The following is a 25,935-nucleotide window of genomic DNA, read 5'->3' on the forward strand; positions in this document are numbered from 1 at the left end:
CTGAGTGATGAGGAGTATGAGGGTAACTATGACCTCTTTTTGAGAACCCTTTTATGATGAGGTTTGCCACGTAGAAGGACTTCCTGACTACTGTGGCGATGTGACTATCAAAGGAGAGACTACTGTCCACCTGGGTCCCAAGGTCTCTTATCACGCATTCGGTGTTAAGTAGATTGCTGCCTATGTGGTAGTTCATGGGTACAGAGTTTTTACCAAAGGGGATGACACTGCACTTTTTGGCATTGAGCTTGAGGCCATGGCTCTGACACCAGGCATCTGTCTCAGAGAGGCCCTTCTATAGGATGTTCACATCATTTGGGGACTTGACTATGGCTCCTAGTTTGCAGTCATCTGCGAACTTCGTTAGCCAGAGGCCTTCTGTGTAAGCCTGTACTTCAGAGAAGTAAATACCAAACAGGAGCGGTCCCAGGACGAAACCCTGTGGTACTCCACTTGTCAATGGTTTGAGGTCAGATTTGGAGTCTGCAACTTTTACAGTGTGGGTTCTGTCAGTGATCCAGTTGGCAACCCATCTTGTGACGTAGGGATTTATGCCTAGTTTGAGTTTAGCTATAATTCCAGAATGGGGGATTAATGGCAGACAATTGACTAGACCCAGACCCCTACTAAAGCAGGTTGCTCCGGTGCGAGTCCCTGGTCTCCACTAGAGAGAAACAAGGAGTTGTAACACATCTCTAAACCTTTCCCTTGGTAGAGTGGAAAGTGCTTCACGCCACTCCTACCCACCTCAGTACATGGGCTGCTATCCAAATGTAAGTCCGCTTGTAACTTGTACTTAGTCTGTGCCACAGAGTCTAATAACTAGGCCTGCTTATTTGCAGTCAGTGCTTCAGCAGTCTGTATCCCAGAGCCAGATAACCTCCCCTCCACTTCTCAATCTAAACTCTAAACCCTTTAACTCTCTTCTGACCTGTCATCTAAACATCAGAAGTGTAAACAATAAGATTCACAACCTACATGCCCTTTTAGCTACTTGTTCCCCAGACCTACTATGTCTCACAGAAACCTGGCTTAAACCAAGTACGAAAGACACACAGATAATCCCACCAGGGTATGATATACTAAGAGCAGACCGAATAACTCGTAAAGGTGGCGGTGTAGCCATACTCTACAAAAATACATTACAAATCTCCCTTGCCTCTCCACAACCCCTCCTAACAAACAATGCCGAAATTCCACTTGTAAAACTTCAAAGCATAAATATAGCATGTATTTACATCCCCCCAGGCAACAATAATAACAAAACCTTAGAGGACTTTCTCCACTGGTTAACTCACTCACCCCCAGGAATCCATAGTGTTAGGTGACTTCAACATCGATTGGAATTCCTTCTCATCTAGCTCCCCATCTAGCTGCATAAATCTACATGGCTTTTCTCAGCTCATATCCACTCCTACCAGACTAGGTAAACCCCAAAACAAAGATGGCATCCTGGACTGGATCCTTACTAATAAAGATCCTGACCAGTACTCAGCAGGTACTCACCCAGAGGACATGAGTGATCACTTGCTCACCTATGTTATCAAATTCAAGAAAATCACCCCCCTTCTTACAACCATAAAAAAAATCAGGAACAATAATAAATTCAACGCCTCCATTTTTCAAACTGAACTTAAAGCCCACAACTGGACAATATCAAGTATCTTCCTCTTGAAGAGGCAGTTATCTACTTCAACACCACCTTCCTCAAGATTCTAGATTCCCATGCTCCAATGCGGTCCATTAGAAATAAAACCAAAACCGCACCATGGCTCTCTAAGGAAACAAAATCCAAAATCCTATCTAGAAACAAGATGGCGTACCTCTAAAGACCCACACTCCCACCAAACCTTCCGGCAACTTAGAAATGAAACTAAAAGAATGATCTTAAATGATAAAAAAAACCTCTTCCTCCACCTCCAACACAAACACCGTAATAATCCACAAAAATTCTGGGCAGGCTTAAACAAGCTCCTGCACCCAGGCCAGGCAACCACCCCCACTCCAACAACTTGCAAACAACAGTGCCCTGTAAACATTGCTAACACATTCAATAGTTTCTTCACAGAAACTATACAATCCCTGGCCACACAATTCAAACAAACAACCAGCCCACTCCACTACCCATGCCAGCAGAATACTACAACTACATCAGATCATCTATTTACCTTCGATCCAGTACCCATATCCTTTATAACATCTCTTCTTAAAAAACTAAAACCCACTAAGCTAGCGGCTGACCTTCTCCCAGCTGAGTTTCTGCAAAAAGCAGCTGAGGCCATTTCCTATCCCGTCTCCATAATCATAAACCGTACCTTGTCAGAAGCCTTCATCCCCTCCATATGGAAAATGTCCCACATTATTCCTCTCCATAAAGGTGGTAGCTCACTAGAGCTAACCAACTACAGACCTGTAGCTATACTCTCACCCCTGGCCAAAATTATGGAAAAGTGTGTCCACAAACAACTGATGGAACACCTCACCAAAAATAAAATTCTAGCTAACTCCCAACATGGCTTCAGGCCAAATCACAGTACCACATCAGCCCTACTATCCTTTTCTAATACCATCAATAACTTCAGAAACAACAATAAACTACAATAAACTATCATCTGCTCTTTTCTTAGACCTCTCCAAGGCCTTTGATATGGTGAACCACATTCAACTCCTCCATACATTAAAAAAACTATCACTCAGCAATTCCACGCTGAAATGGTTCCAATCCTACCTGTCCAATAGGCAACAGGCTGTTCTATGGCAGGACAAATTATCTACTTGCCTACCTGTTACACTTGGAGTTCCCCAAGGATCTATTCTTGGCCCTCTTCTCTTCACCATCTTTGTTAATGACCTGCCCACAATCACCCCCCATGCCACATGCATTCAATATGCAGATGATTCGACTATCATCAGCACTGCCTCCAACCTGGCAGACCTCACTGCTTCAACCCAAGACAACTTCAACCTAATAGAAAAATGGTTCTCAAGTCGACAACTAGTTCTCAACCCCAACAAAACTACTTACTTTTTCACCCACTAACAAGACTCTTCCCCCCCACCTTCTCTATTACATCCTCCAATGGATTCACTATATCACCAGAAGCTCACACAAAGCTATTAGGTGTTACCATTGATAACTCCCTTAAATTTGACACCCATTTCAATCTTACCATCAAAACAGTCAATAAAAAGCTTGGCTCTCTCTATAAAGTAAAACACTTTCTCACTCCTCATGCTAAAATTACAATTGCCAGCACACACCTACTATCAACTCTCTTCTATGCCTCCCCCCTCTTTACAAACCTAAACAAGACAACCGTTAACAAACTTGCTTCTTGTTACAATCACATAGCTAGATTTGCCACAAATTCCACCTTTAGAACGCACCACTGCACTAACTTGAAGCAACTAGGGTGGTTAGAGTTTTCCAGCCAACTCCGTTTCAACCAACTCAAAATGGCTCACCAGATACTGTATCATCCAGAGAAAACACCAGCTCTGAAAAACATCATTCACCCCTATATTAACCTGCAATCTTTACGCTCCTCCAATAAGATCTTAGCTCAAACTACCGAAGCCAATAATTCTGCTGGGGATTCTCTATTCTCAAACTTTGTAGGTAAAATGTGGAACTCCCTACCGACCATGCTCACCTCCGAACCCTCACTCCTACAATTCAAAAAAAAGCTTAAACCCCATCTCAATACTCTCTGGCAATGTCCCTGTTCCAAACCTGATTAACCACTATCATTTACCCTTCTCTTACCTCACTATCCTTAACCACTTTTTAACAAGGCGCCTTGCCTTTGTAACTGACCTATGTTTTTTTTTATATGCTGCTGTTGTTTTTTTTTTTTTTTTTCCCCAAGATGTGATGTATCTTTATATTGTATTTAGAACTCAACTATCTTCCTTTTTTTTGCATTAACAATGTTCATATGTCTGTTATGTACTTGGAGCTTTTCTCCCCGGGCCTCCGCTGAAAATGGACATGTATCCAGTCGGACTCTCCCGGTTAACAAATGTAAAATAAAAAATAAATAATAAAATAAATAACCAATTCAGTTTTTCTGAAGTCCTATAAAGGCAAATGTGTACCGTGCACTGTGATACTTGGTATAAATAACCAGGCATACAGAGTATTTAAACAGTTATGCAGGATGACATTGCAACATAATTGTATGTCTAACGTCTCTGTTCTACCAGTATAGTGCTGGAGCAGCTCTCAAACATTAGAGGGTCTGTATACTAAAATGCCAGTGACATAACTGATGGTCTAACCAATAGATTGGTGTTAATCGTAGCAAATTAAACAAATGCTCTGTTACTTTTATTTATTTTTCAGCTGCAGTTTGTTTGGAATGCAGTCTTTCCAGTCCCTAAATATAAGGTATTAAAGAAGACATTTTAGATTGTTTTTAAAAAAGGTGTTGAGATGCGAACCTTTTGGCTCTACCTGTGAGACGTCCTTGCCAAGTGTTTATCCCTGAAACCATTGTGAGGCTGGATTTGCTCCCCCAAGTTCCTACATGGTATGACTTTCCCCAGGGCTCTCAACTATCTATCTTTTATTTATTTGACACTTGTTGACTGGGATAGTCTGACATGAGCTATTGCCCTTTATCAGCAGAGGCCCAGGGAGATAAACTCCATGTATATAATCGCAAGTAAAATAATGCAATAGTTGCAGACATTTGCTGTACAAGGAAAATAAAGCATTATATAATTCTAGAAAGTCTAGCTGGACTAATAATATATATAGATATGTAGATCGATATAGATAGATATAGTGTCTCAATATATAATTGATAGTGGACAATTTAAGCAGTGAAGTCACAAATATTTACATTATACCTTCGATTACACTCAACAGAAGTAAGGTTTTTTTTACAGGCAGTGGAAGGGCTACCAAGCGAGCATTTGGGGAAATGGTAGCAATTGTTGATTTATGTATGGTATTTGGAGTGACAGAAGAAAAAGTAGTCCAGAGAGATGGGTATAAATAAGAGAAGGTTAGCAGGGTGGGTAAGAGTTGAAGCAGCAGGACTGCGAGAAGGGAGGGAGGTGTGTTAGCAAAGGGGAATTATTGTGGCGTCCAAGATGGTAGTAAGTTTTGGTGAGCAGGGTTTCTTAGAATTTATGAAGGGTGATTAGTGTGCTAGCTAGGTGGTTTTTGAGAGCTGTTTTGAATTGGTTTTCAAGAATAATGCTCCTAATTGAAAGGGGGGGTTTGTTCAAAGCAAGTGAGTGGAAGTAGCTATATAAGGTTTGTCCAAATGAATTTTTAGGTTTATGGATTTGTAAGAGACTGGTCAGTGCTTCTGAGAGTCCTGGGAGGGAGATAAGGGGAGAGCTTGAAGCAATTTATTTTCAGGCTTAATTTACTGAATTCCCCACATGTATGTGGCTGTCTAGTATACAGCATGACCACCCTACTGGATTTAAGGAAAGGCCCCACCTGTCTAGCTCCTTTTTAATATGTTCCAAGTAGTACCCCACATTCTTGTGGAACATTGTCCTTTTTGGTATTAAAATGTTATGCTAATTAGATTTTCAGATCTTTTGCTGGCTGTATGTACTTAATATCTACCTGAGAAGTATACTGCCCTCTGCTACTGTTGTGTGTCTTTAACCCAGAGTTGTAGGACATTGTGTTATGTAGCGGTGTCTATGGGTATGATCATACCTCAGCTGTTTAGATTTTGACAGAATGTTCAGTTTTTGCCTGTCTAATTTTCCAGAAAGCCACAGATTTAAAATGAGGATTGAATCCCTAAATAATGTTTGAGTCTGACTTCATATCTGTTAGGTTTTGCATAGGCATGCATATTCTAAGTTTAATAATAACTGTTCTATTGTGTTATATTTATAATCTGCCTTTGCCCCTCCCCATTATTTTTGCCATTGTCAACGTTTCTTGTGTAAGAGGTTGGGAGTTATGGGTATAGTGCATCAACATTATTCATCATCCTGCTTGCTCACAGTATCAAAAATGACAAGGGAGTTTCATACTGTAAATGCAAAACACAGCATTGCTGCTGGTTACTTTTTATCTGGGGAACATTTAATAAAATGATGCATGCCCTCAGTTTCATTTAAATTTTCATTCCACAGAAACCTTCTGTTGTGAGCTGACTAACTTTTCTGCAAATAAAACAAATTAAGTTTGTCTGTGTAGTTTAATAAAACACTTGGCAAATTAGAGGATAAATGTATCCATGCAAGTTAAAATAGTTTTAAAATGGAACTGAAATTACTTCTAGAAAAAAGCTTTGTAGCTTAACAAGAAGGACCTCTCTTGTGTTAAGAACAAGGTGCAGGCTGATTGTGCTACTCCATAAAGACTGATGTAAAGCAGTTTGGGGGAGGACTGCTGCATTAGAGGTTGTGTGGAATGTGTAGGGCTGATTAGAGATGACGGATGGCCATACATTAAGGGAGCTTCAAAATGGCAAGGGGTTTCAAAGTGGAAACTATTTTGTCAAGGGTAAAGCAAAATGTTTTTAGACTAAAGGAAAGATTTGACAGCAGACCTGAGGAATTTGCAGAGCTTTGGAAATGTACTAAAAGTGACAGAAATATGACTGCTTCAGCTATGTTTGTCAAATGATGATGGCTTAATTTTTTTCAATGGATGAATTGTAGATGGAGGTGAAGACTGAGAAGGCTAAGATTTTTGGATTAAAAGCTGATTGCTAACAAAGTTAACTCTAGATGCAATTCCTGAAGTTTTAGAAGGATTTGGATCTGTATATTTGCAATAACCATGTAGCATTCATTGACAAGTGGGAGTAATATAGAATGTTAGGCAGAGGTTAGCACTCCTGCAGAGGATGGGAGGGAATGGAGTACAGTAGAAACTGGTGAACAGAAATGGAATCCAGTGTGAATGAGTAAACAAAATTTCACCATCATTCTAGCAGCTGGAAGAGGGAAGATTGAGGTGTAGTGTATGCAATTTTAAAGGAAACTGTAGAAATTCACTCAAAAAGTATGAATTCTAACACTACAATAGAGTCATAAGTTCAGTGGTGTATACTTGGCTGGCCATGGATATGGTCTGTATAAGCCTAGCCATGCAACCCAAATGTATCCCTCAAGTTATTGTGCTTCAGAGGTTATTGTAAATGGTGTATATCATGTGGATGGCCTAGCAGTTTACTTGGAATTCAGAAAAACTATTCTGTTTCACCTGAGCCCCTGGAAATACAAACTGTACAGTTGGTGTAACAGTGACTCCAATATCGAAGCAAAGTGCTGCAAAGGAGCATTGCCTTAATTGCTCTATTCTGCTACCTGCAGAGGGAAGCTAAACTTAAGCTTTTCTATGGTGACTTCATTTTATTATTTTTATTTTTTTCTGGGAGGGTACCTCTTAAGCTCAGTCGTGTACTAATCCTAAGTCTTGATACCGGAGTTTTATACAAAGTCTGACGTCTGCCAGGCCTCAAAGTTCAAGGAAGATGGTAAAGCTCATGTAATTCTTTGAAGATGCAAGGGTGAAGCTTGTGTATACTCTTGCTTTTTGTTTTATGTCTCACAAAGAATGTGTGAGCGCTGCTACTTTTTTTTTTTTTTTTTTTCTTCTTCTGGATGCCCTCCACTTCACATGTATTCTACAAGCTAACTTTCCAGTCATCTAGGACCCGAAATTGTTCATCCCTTACCCATCAACCCCAGGCTAACACTTGTGCTACACCAACACTTACTGAACCCTGGTTGCTCATCCGAATAAATAATTTTGCCTATTTTGTCATGAGTGCCCTAAACAATGAGTTGCTGTTATTGAAGGCAAGCTTTTCCTGGCGTTCCAGCAGAAAGCTGAAGGGCACCTCTTGAGAAAAACTAGAGTACTACCTCAAATAGGGGCAGAGTTAATTTGTAGAGTGTTTTGTTCACCAGGTTGAACAATTTGGAACCCACGTGCAGATGGCTGTTCAGAGCCTGCACCATTGTCATATGCTGAACAGCAAATAGAATTATTCAGTGAGCGACATTGGTTTATTCAGCCTTACTAGCACTGTTTAGGTGTGATAGCAATGCATAATGGGTGTACAAAAGTAATTTGCATTTGTTTGCTTGGTTTTCATGTTTGTTTTGCAAGTATTTGGCTAGCTGCCCTTGTGGGCCATTTTAAGCCTAGACAGTTTCCCTCTTCTGTGCTTGAATTGACCTGTCCTATTTGGTGTTAGTGACATATGTACACAGTTAAGTACTAAGCTAGCTACCTTAGTGGGACATTAAGTCTAACCAATTTTCCTTAAAGCTGAGAATCAAACCCTGTGTTTTGAGTTAAATAACTTGAATATTATGCCAACTTCCAACCCTCCCATGTTCACACAGCTATGCCTGGATTAGTACTCCAGGACACTAGGGCATTCCCCAAGACATGGTTCAGATTCTTGGATATGTGTGACGCACACATTCAGTGGTCGATTTTTATAACTGCGATCATGTCAATGATTTGAGGGCACCCACGTGCATTTGATAAAGCATTTAGGAGCTCTGTTAGTCCATTAGTAACACAGAAGGCAGGCCTGTGTTGAATTTTCTGCTTGAATCAGGATAGGGATGAGCTATGTTTTGTATGGATGGGGAGCCTGATCCAAGGCAGAGGTATCATCTTTGAGAAAAACCTGTTCCTCCAAGCTATTCTGTTGACATTGCAGAAGGTGTTAAAAACGCCCGTCACCTCTTAGCAGTCTATAGGGATACCAAGTATAGTGATGGGGCTTTGTGTATTGTACGAGACAGACATGTGTTCCAAAGTCAATGGAAGAAAATTACATTCTTCGCATCTTGTGCCCCCACAAACACCCCCCACCCCCGGGTTATAGGTTTGTTTGCTTGTGCCCACTAAACAGTAGTACATGAACTCTTCCTTGGGTTGACTCGCCAGTTATGTAAATATATACAAGGTATACTGATAGTTTTATCAGCCGATGGATTGGAATAAAGGAAATTGTTCATGTCCCTTACCATACCAGCATACTAACCTAGACAAAAAAACATGTAGCTACACAATTTATCTAGTAAAAATGAAAATGCGCATTTCTTTGGCATGACCATCTGTCGGGTGCAGCACTCCATAACTGTCTAATCCTAAACACCATTATTGACCCCAACGCTACTGACTTAAATTACCACAGTCGTCGTCATTGCCTAAAATGGTATTTTTCTTAAATATCTCTGACAAGTTTGATTTGAAAAAAAAAACTGACTACAAAACTGTAAACAAGCTACCTGCTCTTGTACTCCTGAGTAGCCTTGTCCCCACACCATACTCCTTTCTAGAAGGCTGACTTAAAGGAGAACAGCACCCAAAAACGTAAGTTTTCAGCATATGTTGAACTCTTCTGCATTACTAATGTCCCCATGTCAAAGTGGCTGTTTCCTGGTTTGTTCTACCTCAAAATGGTTTGAAAGGGGGCTGCTGTAGGTAAAATTTATTTTGTTTTACAGTCAATGCCTTCTCATTCCTGGTGTCATTTTAGAGGGGCAGAGAGAAATCCCTATGATACACACACTAAATGATCATTTCACCCGCTGACAGCAGTACTGTACCTGCCTAATTCTCACAGTCCCCTTCAGTCTGCATTTAACTTTTGCTTCCATTGATTTCCATTAGAAGCCCTCTCTGCAGCTTTTTAAGGAATATTTGGGCTTGAAACATGCAGAGGAGGTGATTGTCCTTTCAAAACAATAATTATAGTTCCATATTAAAGTGTGATACATTTTTATCCATGTAATTAAATGGGTGTTACTTGGGATGAGATGGCTTGTTGCATTACATTAGTAGTTTTAATACCGTAGCTAGAATTAGTCTCTGTTAATTTCCCTTCCCCAACTCCCCGATTTGTCTTCGTAACATTGTATGCAATACAAAAATGCTGTAAGAAAACCTCAGAAGAAACTTGACCTGACCTAATTACTCTGCCACTGTTAGCCTTCATGATGTGGGAAAGAGAGGCAAATAAGTTCAGATGTAATGTATGTGGAGCTTTTCTCCCCAGGACTCCATTGAAAACGGGTTCTTGAGCCCAATGGACTATCCTGGTTAAACAAATGCAAATAAATAAATAAATAATAAAATTGTACTTTTTCTGTATGTAATGTGTTTAGTGTTGGAATATAGGGAAAGGAATTTCTTTTTGGAAAGAAAAACTTGAGATTTGGGTGGAGTACTTTTTTTTTTTTTTTTTTTTTTTTTTTTTTCCTCTTCATTGTTGCTCCTATCTAGTCAAGACTCCACCACCCAAATCTATTTTACTCTCTCTGTCTGTAAAACCTATAATGGCAGGAACAATATAGAATGTTATACACTTTTTCACGTATTTGAAATCTTTCAGTTTTCAGAAATCGAAATGGCTCCTCTGACCAGCTCTCGTGAGATTGCTTGTAAACTGGAGATCAGAAAATAGCTCAGAGGTTGTCCTTGTTCAAAGAGTAGCATTTACAGGGAAAGAAAAGCTTCCTTTTGAGTTGAGTTCATATCTGCATACAGAGAGGGGAAAAAGCATTCAGTCTTCAGTTACAATGTTTGCATGTACTGTGGTTTAGGCTCCCTTTTGCAAGGGTATGTAACAGTTTCTGCAAAAGTCTTGATGCGTTTTTCTCTCTGTCCCTTTCATATTTTTGTGTGTAACTTCCGGAGTATCCTATATGGTGCTATAAGAAGTGCCATTTTACAAGGCTTTTAACACATCTGACCTGGTGGTCTTTGTATTTCAGGAATGCTGCACTTTGTGCTATAGTTTTTGTAGTTTTTAGTGTTCTCTTCTCCCTTTTCCACAAAAATACACACACACAGGCGCACACACACATATAGATATATAGATAATATATATACACAGGCACACACAGATATAGAAATATATATATACACACACACACACACACAGATATATATATATATATATATATATATATATATATATATATAATATACACACACAAATATTTCAAGCACAGGCATTAATGCCCTTCTAGCCTGCCAATATACCAAAACACTTGATCCCATTATAAGTGTCCAGGCTGCTATTAAATATATTGCATGGAACAGGCTAGCAAACTATATTAAAGCATCAGCTGTTCTCTGAGAACCAATTAGTACATTTCTCATTCCTATAGAATCTTTGTTTGTCTGATTCTCTACTACATTTTGATAAACCCAGACATTCCAAGTGGTGGTAGTATCTAAATGCTCTGTATACCTGAATACATTTTTATATCCATGGATGCCCTTGGTATATCTGTTGTACTCTCATTTTTTTTTTCCGGTTTACTCATGTTTGTTTTCTTATAAGGCTTCCATATTGTTATTCCATACTCAGGTTTGGTCAATGGTTTCATCATTTCTGATTCCTTTTTTTTTTTTTTTACAACCTTTAGTTCTGTAACTGTCATTAACCAGTTGTTTCTTTTGGAAGAGTATGGTGTGGTGTGGAGCTGACCAAATAGGGAGTGACCTTTTGTCCTGGGTAAGCGATATGACTTGGCCCTTCAGTAAAAGTAGCGCCACACCTCCCTTTCACAGGAAACAAGGGAAAACTAGCTCAAAGTATGCATACCCCCCCCCCCCCAAGTTGCTATTTTGGAAAAGTGGCCCCCATACTTAAGTCCTGGCATAACTAAGGCACTTCAAACCACAAGGTGTGTGTGTGGGGGATATATGTGCATACTTAGTTAGATGTGGTCAACACTTTGCAAGGAAATAAAACCGTTCTGGCATAAATGTCAACAGGTAGAATTTAACTTAAGATTCAACTTTGTGAGAAACTAAAGAACCAAAAATGTTTGAGACAATATTTGGGTTAATGCCTTCTTTCTAGCCTCAGTGGCTTTAAAGTACACTAGCCCACGGCCACCCTTAGTAGCAAGATTACACTGCTCTCCTATAATGTTCAATTTGAGTGTTTTCACTCTCCTATAATGTTCAATTTGAGTGTTTTCAGTATCTGCACAATCTGGCTAGAGCTGTGTCTTCACAGCAATAACATTTGTGTCTTTGCTGCTGGCAACTGACCACCCACACCATACCACTACCACTTTGGGTTTCAAACAGGTGGGCAGCAGCAGTCCAACAAACTGCCAACAGTTCAAACTTTAGCTTCCTGTTTTACTACTTGCACTCTAGGCGAGTGCAACATGCAGGCAGTATAATCAGGCTTAATAGCAGTCTTTAGGCAGAAATCCAGACAACATTGGAAAACAAGATTTAAAAGAACTAAGCCTCTGTTTTAGATGCTTGCAAAATTTTTTTTTTTTTTTTTTTTTACCAAATTGGCTCCATTGCAGACAAACAATTATTATCTCTAGGATGCCTTGAAAGCAACAACTCGTGCCAAAGAGATAAAAGCTCTTCCGTTCCACTCTCCTGTAAGAAAAGTGGTTTGCTTTCTGAAATGCACTTGTGACTGTAATATTGGCAGGATTTGCTATGCCCACTGATTCTGTCGAGGTAGACAGGTAGCTACTTGTATAACTGTCTGCTCAAGAGACAAAGGCTTAAATGGCTGGCTACCTTTTGTACCCTAGCAGTAGACAATCCTGTGCCTGTTCTGTCTGCCAGGCACCATTCCTCTGTTAGTGTGGTGTGTGTGTGTGTGTGTGTGTATTCTACATACATGTATAAAATGTGTGTGATATAATTAGTCTTTCAACACTAGCAGTAGACTTATAATTTTACTGTGCAGGAAATGGTTAAAGTACCATATTGCATTGCACAAGGAACTTGAGCAATAAACAAGTAAATCAACTGCAGCAACCCACATTTTCAGTTAAATAAAATAGAACAAAAAGGATTGCGACACATTTGTCCCTCATCAGGTAATCTAAATGCATCCCAAAAGGTGAAATAGCCTCCTGTTGTAAGTGAAAGTATAAACCTCACAAATGGGAAATACTTAAGTTGCAGGAAATGAATAATGCAAAGAAAAATCATTTATCCCCATAGAAACAGAAGGGCACTCTAACCTAGGATTCAAATGGCCTTACATGGTAAGGCAGTAGGAAGACACTGAAGCATTGACCACCTGCATAAATTTGCGGATCTTCTTCACGTATTGCCAGAGAAGTGGAGCAGCTGTGTGTGTTGTAATCTCACAGCGAGAGGTTTTCCAGTTCAGTTCTTGGCTGGGGTGCTTTCTCTGCAGAGTGTGCATGTCCTCCCTGCATTTGTGTGGGTTTCCTCCCACATTACGAAGACATGCATCTGGAGCGTTTCTCCCAGGGCCTCTGCTGAAAATTAGCTCATAACAAGTTGGCCATTCCCAGTAAACAAATTATGCTCAATGGTAAACCTAAAAAAAATTGGTCTGCCGTCCAGCCTGCTTACCAGGTAAACAGGTAAACATACTTGCATTTCTCTCATTTGTGTTCATCACATATTTAATCAGGGTGAAACAATATGGGTCACTCCTTAGTTAATAGCTCAAGTGAAGATCAGTCAGAATAGCAATTTACAGGATCTATGGTGAACACATTTTGGAAGTATGCACTTCTCAGTACTGTGATCACAAACTTTCAACCAGGTCTTCACCTCAGTCAGTTTATACACTTTTTTTTTTTTTTTTTTTTAAACCGAGAGATAGTCACACAGATGATGTGGGTTTTACTAGTGGAGCCCAAAATCCAATGTAGGGAGGTGCAAGAATAAAGCAAATTAATAACCTTTCCAGTGGCAAAGTGATGGGATAATATGCCCAGTATTGGGTGCTACTGTAGGACAGAGGCTTAAGCAATGGAACTGCACTGAAATTCATCACAATTGATAAGGGCAAGGTCTCTCGCTATACCTTACTACACTCACACTTAATTGCACAAGTACTGTGGCTTACAGAAAAACAAACCAGACAGACCAGATACAATAGCTGACCACATCATGGCCACCACCGCACCCAGTCTTCTTACTGGTCAGCATATGGTGTACAGCCACAAAACCATAACAGTTAATGGTCAAGGTATGCAGCGGCCCAATAAACAGAGAAATCAGGACCAGGAGGGAATCTATAATCACTGGTGACCATCTGCAGATGCTTTTTCTTTTTTTTTTTTTTTACATTTCTGATCAAATATGTGCAAAAATACAATATGACAAAAGACAAATGCCATTTTCCAAAGTGGGTTACAAACTCTTTTGGAACATTTTGTTTAATAATATTCAAAAGACATTTTGTAATTTTACTTCCTAGTTCACTTTGCCAGGCAACTACTCCCACCTGTAAAGGGAACAGAAAATGACTTTTCTACAAGTACACCAAAACATTGCTGCTTTGTGTGTGTGTGTGTGTGTGTGTGTGTGTGTGTGTGTGTGTGTGGGGGGGGGGGGGTCACAGGGGAGGCTTCCAGATGAATCCACATGTAGTGCACCTTTTGAGATGCAAGATGAAACACACAGCTTCCTATTGCATAGAAGCTCCATGTGCTACCATACAGCAACTAAAATCTGCAGAGATCAGAATGCAGTACTAGAGTTAGAACTCTGGTTTATCTGGCTCAGAATTAAATCAGCCAGTAACTCACTGGTTCTCCACATATTACCATCACTTTAAAACTTCTGCCGTTCTGCAGAGTCTTCCAGGGGTCCTACTTTGCAACATACTACAGTCTTCCAGGGCACCTGCCTTTGTAATATGCATCTGCTGCAGTAGCGTTATCGCCCCACAGTAAAACGCTGTCCTGTTCGATTCTCAGCTAGAGCGTCTTCTGTGTGGAGACATGCGTGAATGGGCGTACCTTTGTTGAAGGTTGTGCATCAGAGCTGGCAACTCGGCACGTAAAAGTCTACTGCCAATCATTAGCAGACCGGAGTTCTGCTGTGGCGACTCCTAACTGGGAAAAGCTGAAAGACGCAACAAAAAAAAACTCCTGGTGCTGGAGTATTTAGCCCTGCATGGCCACAGGTTCCCCTTACTGAAAGGGATCCTAGCTGGATTCTTACAAGTCAGTCAAGACTGCAGCATGCATTTCTTTGAAGTTGCTGGAAAATACTGCTGTGAAGCTGAACTCTGTCAAGCAGCTATAGGTTTAGTGCCTTCCATACAAATGGCTACTAGAGATTACCATACTGTGACATCAAGAGATCTCACATTATCTTTCACCCCCATGGGCCACTATATGCAATGCAGGTTAATTTTATTGCACAGCCGTGATAAGAGTTTACCTTGATGAGTACTATGCTTACACCATTACAATTATAAATTACAGAACATCTGACCATGTAATACTTGCATATAAGCTGATGCTCCAATGGCACAAAGAACCAGGCAAAGTGAGACTTCAGTGAACAATTCGATTGGTTCAGGTTTCAAAACAGAAATGGGAAAAAAGTACATTTTTTTTTTAGTATTATATATACAATCTATATGTGGATGGACCAATTGCAACAGAGGAACCTCAACTCCAAATGGGACCAATTGCAACAGAGGAACATCAACTCCAAATGATCAGACTTCTTAACAAGGATGCAGCAATGCTTACATGTATACCACAACATGCATGTTTTACAAAAAAAAAAATTGGCTGCAACATTTGCCATATTCTTCTTCTTTTGGCTTTTCCTGGTTTGGGGTTGCCACAGCGGATCACGTGTCTGCTCATGATTGGCAGTGGAGTTTTATGGTGTCTAGTAGCCAGCCCGGCGTCCAACCTTCCACAGAAGGCACGCACTCATGCCTAGGGCCAATTTAGAGTGTCCAATCCACCTACAGCATGTCTTTGGAATGTTGGAGGAAACCAGAGCACCCGGAGGAAACCCATGCGACCACAGGGAAGGCATGCAGACTCCGCACAGAAAGCACCAGAGCCGAGGATCGAACCGGAGAACCTCTTGCTGTGAGGCCTCAATACTAACCGCCACACCACCGCAGCCACCCGGCTGTAACATCAGCCATAAAATGTGAAAAAATATCAAACGAGACAAGTAGCAACAATTTCTTGCTCACAGCCGAGCTGTTTCATTGTGATACTACCTACATGAAGTCAGCACAAGCAAGCTATTCACACTCTGCAGTCTGCTGTGGTTCTGCTTGTAGTAGAGGTGGCCTATAATGCTGGAATTGGGTATACATTTCCAAAAATGATGGCCTCAACTCCCATTTGGTTAACTGAGGGGCACTGCCTTTAAAAGCTTCAGAGTTTTAACAGATGCCGTATTTGACAACATATAGGCAGTGCCATTTTCAGTAACCCTTGACCCATAGTCCACAGAGATTATGCCGTGGCGTGTATGCAGCTTTATTCCAACAGCCTGAAATAATATTCCACAAACTGGTTAACTTCCAATGCAGTGACAACACAATAAAAGCTTCAAATCGGTCAGTCTTCACTGCAAGGAACCACGTATCCTGAAAGAACATGGAAATGACAGTGTAAAGTATAAAGCAGGTGCACTGATAACCGACCTACTGAAGTTTAGAACAGAAAATACAGCGCATCAACACACACGGGAAAGGGGGGTGCATTATGCAGGTATTACCATATATCCAGAGGACTTTTTTTATCCACTTGTTTTCTTGTCTCCTTTATTTCATTGAATTTCTGTGATAATCGTGTACATTTCTCAAGCGTGCACATTTATACCCTTTTCACTATATCAAGTAATCTGGTGAAGTGGGAGGAGTAACCGACAAGCCGAAAAAGCGACTGTACACCCTTTCTTGTTCAGAGAACCCCTTTCTATTTAATTGTCCTCACTTTGCACAAAGTTAAAATTCTACTTGCAGTGTTTCTTTATATGTTATGTTGAACCTTGTGGAATCATTGGCCATTTTTTTTTAATTATTCACCAAATATAACTTGTATTTCTACTTTTCAAGCCATTTGTGTGTAAAATAACATTTATTCAAGTGATATCCTTTTAATTTTCATAATTTATGTTGAAGCTTTTGCATGACTGTATTGGATGCCAAAGTATTCTAAGAGGTTGTTTCATCTTCTTGGTGATTGCGGTGGTCTTCATCTTGTCATTCTGCAGTAATGCATTGTCAAGTGTAAAAATTAAAAAAATGGTATTTTGTGTTTGACAAAGATTTAAGATTTATCTGTGCCTGGTGGTCTGTCAGATCTGCTGCAGATCCAAGTCTCTTGTTTTGACTTTACTTCCATTTCACTTTAAACAAGTTACGTGTAGAGGTGGTTGGGGGGGGCAGTAGGCTGGGGAATTCTGAGAGTATTGGTGAGAATGCAGTTCACCAGAGCACTTTTGTAAATTGGCGAAGGATATTTGAAATGGTTTCATTTGCTGGTTTCTGTATTATTTTGAGTGATGTCCTGTGTACAGTATAGAAGGTTGGTGGCTGGTATAATGATGAATGTGTTTTATCTGCTAGGCAACAGTTTCCCCTTCGTGAGAATCAAAGCCTGAAAATCTGTAGCATTTAAAATGGCCCAAAAGGGCAGAGAGTCTAGTACTTAACAGATGGAACATCAGAGAGATCCACTTCAGTGGTAGCTGATATTGGTGTTTTTAATCTGAACCAAGTTTACTGTAAACTAATGAATTAATGGTAAGAATTCCACTGCATTCAGAAAGCAAGACTCTTTTTTTTTTTTTTTTTTTTTTTTGTGTAGAAAGCAGCCTTTGGGTAAACTTAAAATAAAGGAATTCTTGCATTAATGCAATAGATTAAATGTTTTAAATATATTGGTAAGATAATTTTGTTTAAGGATGCTTGGTAAGCTTAGAGAAATTAGCTGATACAAGGTGTGAATTGGACAAGTCAGTACTGGAATTCCATGGATTCTTGCATTGTACACTGTTTAAGCTGTGAGTGATAAAAATAAGATGCTTGCTAGGTATGGCATACTATATCACATGCTTTGTAAGACTTCTTTACAATAAGATCTGATGTATCTTTTGGAGTATTATAAAGGCACTTTATCTAAATGTATAAGCAAGACCTCAAAATTTAAAAGGAAAAAAAACATTAAAAATTCACTTGCAATAGTGGCCCGCACCTAAATAAGTTCAGTCTTACCTGCCACTCCTATTTATTACCCAGCACGTCTTTTAGGATCGCAACCCTTTGTCATATAAAAATATTTAATGAATTTTTTTTTTTTTTTTTTTTTTAAGCTTTAAAATTAGCACATTTTGGGTTTTGTCTGTGTAATGCATTCTGGTTCTTAATGGCATGACAATGCTTGTAGGTTCTTGACTAGAGTTTTCTAGTAGCCCTGCCTCCATAAAATGCTTGGCATGTTAGAAACTCTACAGAATAGAGAACAGACACGTTTTAATACATTTTACAATATTCTGAGGCAGCACGTCTTGTCAGTGTTGCTCCCCTACAGCTTTTTTTTCTACAACTGGGTCTCCAGCCAAAATTATCCACTTCATACCATCTTAACTATTTGCTGTATCAACAGGATACGGACACCTTTTTTCCTTAAATCAGATGCACTAACCTCTCCGTCACCATCCACTTTGTTGAGGGGTTTGTGTAAGTGCTCTTTCTCAACCATAATCTCTCATTTATCAGTTCCACTAAAACTGAAGGGTAAACCTTATATTTGACCAGAGTCTTGATCATGTCTAGTAATTCTCATCATATGACTTTTTTCTTTCCCCCAGAAACACAACTTTGTGAAAGTTCATAATCACAGCAGTAAAGGAATGGTGCTAATAACTTTTGCTAGCCAGATTTTCTTGCTACTGTGCTAAATATTCTGTAACTTTGAAGACCTTTTTCCAGGTTTTTGTCCAAAAATGCCTGACTTGCTCTGCTGACAGTAAAAGTAAACTTTAGAATTGTAATGCCTTGTTCAAATGTGCCTGCAATTAATATTTCCTGTGATCCTGCCCAAATAAAAAGTAAATCAATGTAAAAGACAAAAATTTAATTAGAAAAAATGTCAAAGGTCTTCCCAGTAAGCAGTTTTTTATCTTTACAAAACCGGGGGCTATAGCAGCCCCATAGCTACCCATAGTATCTGTTGGTAAAAGTGCTTAAACCAAGTCAACTTCTTTAACAGAAAAACTGTTGTCCAAGAGAGTCAGTAAATCATACTAGTAATGTACCCCAGTTAAATTCAAAATAAAATAGATCCCATTGGGCCTATTTTGGTATCAATGGAAACTAGTGCTCAGACTGACTGTCTGCCAATTCCAAATAAAATATTTAATTGACATAACCACAGGGTTCAGCTTATGTTCAACAGAGTGCCAATAGTTCTGTTTGAACCTGGTGATGACACAATAGGTAGGGGATGGGGGTTGCTACTATTTTATGGGAATTTATTTCGAACACCATTTTTAGGTCAAGACTGTAAGGAAGTCTCCTCTTTTACACATTCACCAATATCATTCTTCTTGAAACCATGCTAAAAATCTGCTATCTCCTTTATATCCTGTATCCAATGCTGGTGGTCTCTTTAGCACCTTTTTTATACCAAACAATGATAATGGGTAATTCATTAATTTTTATTAAACTATGAACACCACTACCCTACTGTTGTCAGCCTTCATCTGCATTTCAGTGTCCCTAGAAAGTTTAATCAAAGCTTCTATGTTTCTGCAGTGCCTTAGTAGGGCTGACCGTTTCCAAAAAGGAAACAGAGTTTGATGGTATTTCATTTTCTAATGCTAGCAGTGCAATGGTATTTACCTTGTTTAGTGTGGGTGTTTGGTAGGTATTTATATATGTACACACACACCACACACATTATATATAGATGCTCTTTTTGATTGTAGGAAATGCAGTAAATGTCTAAACCACCCATTGGTATTGACATATGGCCATTAAGATAATAAGGATGGTATTACTGCTTCAAACTGTGTTCAAACTGTGTAGGGGAAGAGAAGATTTGGCAGAAGCTGGTCACTTTACAAATGAATGCAGAAATTTTGAGCACCTGCTTTGAAAATGGAGACAGGAAAATTATCTAGCATGTAAAAGAAAAAAATATGCCAAGACTTTTTGTATGTGGCACAAGTAAAAAATTACAGGTAACTAGAAAAACTTCGATGTAGATCATATGTCAGAGATGTAATTATGTGACTGGACTTTGGACTTTGTGGGGGGGGGGGCATTTTTTATATGTATTCAGACATTCAGTTCTAGAGCCTGTAACATCCAGTTTGACAGAGTTTTTCCATTTTTGGCATTGTGTTGCTAACTATTAATATAATGTCTGACCTTTTAATCAATCTGCATTCAGAACTGTTTTCTGTTCTTTGAATACATCATAGAGTGACACAATTATAGCCATAAGGATGTGATGAGAAGGAAATGCTGATTGCTTAATTTGAAAATGAGGATTGCCATTGTTGCAAAGTAGATTCAAAGTATCTTTTGAAATGAGAAGGAATGAAAAAAAGGCACACAGTTCTTGATTTCTGGTTGTCGATGGTTATTGGAAGAATTTGGAATAAAACTGTTCAGGGCTTCAATTTGCACACACAGGATAATCCAGTTAAAGCTTCACAGTGGTTTGTGAAAAAAAATGTTCTGAAACGATTTGGGTCTACATTAAAAAAAAATAGCATAGTGCTTAGGACTGAACTGGTTTATATTTAATTGCAGTATGCAAACCAGACTTGGCAAAAATAATTTTTCATTATTAAAAATCTTCCCTAACTGTTTTTGTGCAAATGTTGAAGACCCAAGGAAAAAATATATGGAGGGGACTGCTGTTTTGTGACAGCCCGTTGCCCAACAAATACTTGCTGCTCTTTGCTACCTAGTACAGTTTCATTTCAATAAATGGTAGTCCTTGAGTTTCAAATCCTAATAGCAGTGTATTGATTCAACAAACTGTGAAACTGAAGTCAATATTGCAGATTTTTTTTCTTTTAGCTTTGAAAATGTCATCTATCTAAAAGTATTAGTAACACATGCCTCTCGTGTGGTGTTTTTTTTTTTTTTTTTTTTTTTGGTGACTTAACTTTTTTTTTAATTGTTGTTTAGGACTTGTGAAGGAATGATGGAAAGCGTAAACACAGTCCTGATCATAGCAGGTAATATTTTTGCACTGCAGAACTTAGAGCTTGTACTGATGCTTATGGTGTCTAATTGAGGAAAGCCCACCTTGCATTGAAGTTGTGTCCTTATTTTGATCCCCCCTTCCCCCGCAACACACACACACACACACACACACACACACACACACACACACACACACACACACACACACACACGTGCCAACCGAACACTCCTATCTGTATGATGATGTCCTGCCTTCTCTCTCAATTTCTTTTTTTTTTTTTTTTTTTTTTTTTTTTACACCTCTTACCTGCATCCAGTATTCTTTTTGTTAGCTTTAGGCATGCTTTGTACATATCACTGCCCACTTAAGAAGTGGGCTTTCAACTTCAACTAGATGGCTGTCATTCTCTGTCTTGTAGATGATGAATGTAACTTGACAGAGTAACTGTGTAGTCTGCAGGTCCGTATCCTCTGCAGTTTACTGTTCTACAGTGACCCTCTAGAACATGGAGCAACATGTCTGCTGTAGCAGACCAGTCAAAATTAAAGGAAATGTAGTGCTGAGAATTGTTTCTACATTATACTGTAGTTTGCTTTGGAAAGGTTGATACATTTCACCTTCTGAAAGTACCTTGGCAGAATCATCCTTGTTCAAAAAGGTTATTCCTGTACAGAGAAGTTTCTCTAAAACTCATTCCCTTGGTCAAGTGACTATCTGTAGCAGCATAATATATTGTGTAACTTTTTTTCTATTGCTTCACTTTCCCACGTCCCATTTGTTTTACTGCTGTTTTCTGCCAAGTCTGCCTAGTTGTACTATCTTTCCTCATGTTGTGGATGGCTTCAAAGCAAATGATTACAAATTTGGTTAGCCTTTCAAAGGTGAAGCAGCTGTTTGACACTGATATTGTGGTCCTCATTTTCTTGTTGACTTTAAGTAATTTTATCCTTGACTTTGTGCAAACTGAGTCACTTAATTTTTATTTTGTGCAGATGGTTTACTTTGGGTTCACTTAAAACATTGTACCTTTTTAATTCCACATGCCTTGCTTATGTGTCAAATGATTTTTATTCAGTGCAGAAGTACCAGTCAAATGCATAACCTAGTAAGCCGAATTTGTATCGCAACACAAGCAGTCTAAGAATTCTTCCATGTAAGTAAAAGGATGGCAAACCTTAGAATTAAAAGCAGATTGAGGTGCAAAACTTTGTGTATGTATGCACAAAGGTACTTCGTGTGTTATCATAAAATCAAGTGATTGTTGTTGAATTCTTGTTGAATTCCTATAGATCTAGACAACAGTTAGCAGAAAATCAAATGGCACCCAAGGCAGTCCAGTTGCACTGTAACAACTCCTTATGGATTAATAAGGGTTCACCCCCACACACACACACACACACTTTCCCTAATGGACCCAAATTGAAACCGAAGGACTGGACTTCCTTTATGATTATAGTATAACTGAGATGGATCTGTGTAGCTAATAAGGCACCAAAACATACTAACTTTGGGTCCAGTCCAAGTACACCCACTTAAGAAATTGCACCAAATGCTAAACGGCTAAGAGCAATTTTTCTCCACCTGTATTTTGCAACTTTGGTTTAGTTGACCTATTAATACAGAATGCATACTTTCATGGTATTGAAGTCTGTATCCTAATTTCAGATGGTGTAGTCCAACTACAATTATTTCCAGGCTGCCTACAGGACGTGGTGGGGCTCTTGCTCAGAGCAGTCCATTCTGGTATCTTGCAGTAAGGACAGATGCAACTGTTCACCCTGTGATCAGTAGTGAAGGCAACGCAGTAGGGCTCCATGTAAAAAGAACAGAAAGAATGAATTTGTACATTTGCACAATTTGAATAATGAGGAGTCCATGAGAATGGAGAGAGCTTCTAAAATGCAAATCTTCTTAAAACAAGATCATATTTCAGCTGATCTGGGTTAAAGGATGAGAGATGAAAAAGAATAGGCAAATCAAAGGGACAAGTATGTGTGGTAATTTTTTAACATGTTTATGTAGGCTGCGACCTGAACACAGCTAGTGTGCCAAACATTTTTGGTCTTCAATGTTAATATGAGCTCATTGGTTATAGAAGTAGTTTGCTGCAAATTGTGAGCTGAGGTACTTTATAATGACTGGCCTCATTAAGATGGAGCTTCAATGTGCCTTGCAAAATGCAGGTAAATAACCAATATTTGGATGTGGCGAACTGTAAAACTAAAGGTAAGGAGAAATCTAAAATCATTTATTCTTCCTGATACCGTAGTTTTTGCAGCTAACAAGAAAGCAGGTAAGTTGTTGAAAGCGGGAGTCCCTTAATGAAGGCGCAGTATGAATTTATATGCTGTGAAAAGAACCCAGGTTTCTCTTGGTGCATTTTTGTAGATGGAAGTGGTAAGCTAGACAAGTAAATACAAAGACAATAATAGAAGTAGGACGGACAAGTTGTACTTGTGACATTTTGGATAAAATGTGTAAGCCTGGTTTATTGTTGGGTAGGGCTTGTCTTTATATAACTTTATCATTTTATAACAAAATATAAATTATCAGAAATGGGTGTGGTAAGAAGGGATGGGGAGAAGATGAATTGCTTAAATTGGTGTGAAATGTACCTTTGTACATGTGGGGGGGGGGTGTAGGTTGTACCCAGAAGCATGTGGTCAGTAAGCTGTAGGGAACACCTTTTTACAGCCTTTTATTCCTCTTGAGAACAGTGAAGTGGTTCTGGTGACTTTCAGCTGTCGCTATTTAGTCTTTCTATAGTTGGCAACTTGTGATTTGCTTGAACGAAGTTGCTTTCTGGCGTTTGAATCCCCAGAACAGGAAGAAAAGTAGATGAATGGAACACATCTTTTAAAACCATTTTGACAGCCAAATTTCTTATAAAAGTGGATATTTGTATAAAAACTGGGTGATGAACCTAAGGAGGTGAGCATGTAGCAGATGTTTTATAAACTAAAGAAAATAAAGGACATAGGTTCATAGGTGTGTACTAGGCTAATTGCCCTTGGGATTTTACAAGCCTAGACATAGGATTACCCTGGCATAGTGCCACCCAACCTTAGTTCTCAGTGCCTCTGTAGAGCCACTGGAGTTATCCCCAGGGTGAATTTTCTGTTTCCCATCCATTCATCAAGATCTCTCTTGAAGAGGGTTATCGAGGTGATCTGCTTGACATGTATGGGAAGTCTGTCCCATAGCATGGGCAGTCTCTGGGTTATGAACCTGTCCCTCCAGCATGCTCTGTTAATTGTGGTAATGAGGTTGAGGTCTCTGGAGTGTGTGGTGCAGAGGGATTGGGATTTCTTTAGATGTAGCATTTCTAACGGAGCTTGGTCAGACATGGCTTTATAAGTCTCTAAGTAGGCGATATGAGACAGAGAATAGTTGGAGTTCTTGAGCCTTTCCATATAGGACAAGTGTTTAAGGCCTAGGATCCTCTTTGTGAGGTACTTTTGCGGCCTCTCCAGTTGTTGCAGGTGTCTAGTGAGGTACATGCCAAATGGGGCATTGTACTCTATGATTGGCTTAATGAGGGAAGAGTGGAGGGAGACCATGACTTCTTTCTTCCAGGATGCAAAACCCTTAGTAGTGAGAAATGTTTTTGACCACAGTGGCAATGTAGTGATCAAAAGAGAGGTTGCTGTCGACCTGTGTTCCCAGATCTCTTATAACACCTTCTGTGTTCAGTTGGCTACCATTAATGTGGTAATTCATGGGAACCAGGTTTTTCCCCAAAGGGGATGACAACTCATTTTTTTGGCATTGAGCTTAAGGCCATGGTTCTGACACCAGTCAGTGAGGCCATTCTGTAGGATGTCAACATCACTTGGAGTTAATAATAGCTCCCAACTTGCAATAGTCTGTGAACTTTGTCAGCCAGAGTCCCTTCATGTTGGCCTGGACTTCAGAGAAGTAGATACCAAACAGGAGATTACCCAGAGTTTTTCTATGATTCCTGAGTGGGGAATGGTATCAAAAGCCTTGGCCAGATCGAGGTAGGCTGTATGAAAGGCTGTATGAACCACCTTGCCTTCATCCACAGCTCTGGGAACTGACTCAAAGAAGTCGACCAAGTTGAGCAGGCATGATCTACCTTTCACAAAACCAAACTGTGTGTGAACCAGAGTTTGGAGATTCCATATATCCTTGTTTATTAGGTCCGTGATGATGTGTTCCATAGCTTTGCATATCGGACTCGTCAGGCTAATGGGGCGATAGTTCCAGGGTCTGTAGCTGCTTCTTCTTTGTGGAGAGGAATGACACTAGCACTGCGCCATTTAGCAGAGACAAAGCCTGAGGTGAGGCTGTGATTCAACAGGGCACACAGGTGAGGTGCCAGTTCACTCTGTAGTTCATGTAGAACACCACCAGGGATATTGTCAGGTCCCATAGAAGCTGTATTCTTGGCCTTGGACAGTGCTGTTTTAACCTGTGCAGCAGTAATACTGGGTGCCTGGCAATCTACCGGTATTGTGATTGGCCCTTTGGGGGGAGAAAGAGGGGTAACGTTAGCACTGAATCTGTTGGCCAGTGTACTGGCATATCTGTTGGCTCTGTATAGGAGGTGCCATTGTGCTGTAGCTCAGAGGAAATCTGAGTATTGCCGTGGAGATTCTTTACATAACTATAGAAGGCCTTGTGGTTGTCTTTACTATCTGCTGCAATTATGTTTTAATACCTAGATTTAGAGGATTTGATGAGGGATCTCAACTTTTTGCTGATGCAGATGAGGGAGTTTTTCCAGTCTTGGGATTCCACCTTATTCCACATCCCTTTCCTCCTCCTGTTGTAGAGTTTGTTTATGGCAGGGGACCACCAGATTGGCTTCCTTTTTTCTGGAGAAGAGTGTCTTGGTTCTATTTGGTATGACAAGATCCATGCATTTGTGTACATGTTCGTACAGTGCATTGGTGTACAATTCTGCTGTCATGCAACTTTTCTCCATTTGCATGAGTGCTGTGAAGTCAGCCATCTCTGTTTTTAGGATCCCAAAATTAGCTT

General features: G+C 39.7%; 1 protein-coding gene across 2 annotated transcripts in view; it reads left to right on the plus strand.

Moving 5' to 3' along the window:
• The window catches only part of LOC122809171 (FXYD domain-containing ion transport regulator 3-like), a 240,474-nt gene that overhangs the window by 33,053 nt on the left and 181,486 nt on the right, over nt 1–25,935 (plus strand). For both annotated transcript variants that reach the window (XM_044080460.1, XM_044080461.1), the window contains exon 2: nt 20,910–20,959. In XM_044080460.1, the coding sequence (XP_043936395.1) occupies nt 20,923–20,959 (37 nt within the window). In that variant the 5' untranslated portion in view covers nt 20,910–20,922. The remainder of the gene's footprint in view (nt 1–20,909; nt 20,960–25,935) is intronic.

This window comes from Protopterus annectens, chromosome 8.part0 (genome assembly GCF_019279795.1).
Source record: "Protopterus annectens isolate FY-2018-M chromosome 8.part0, PAN1.0, whole genome shotgun sequence".
Classification (NCBI taxonomy): domain Eukaryota; kingdom Metazoa; phylum Chordata; order Ceratodontiformes; family Protopteridae; genus Protopterus; species Protopterus annectens.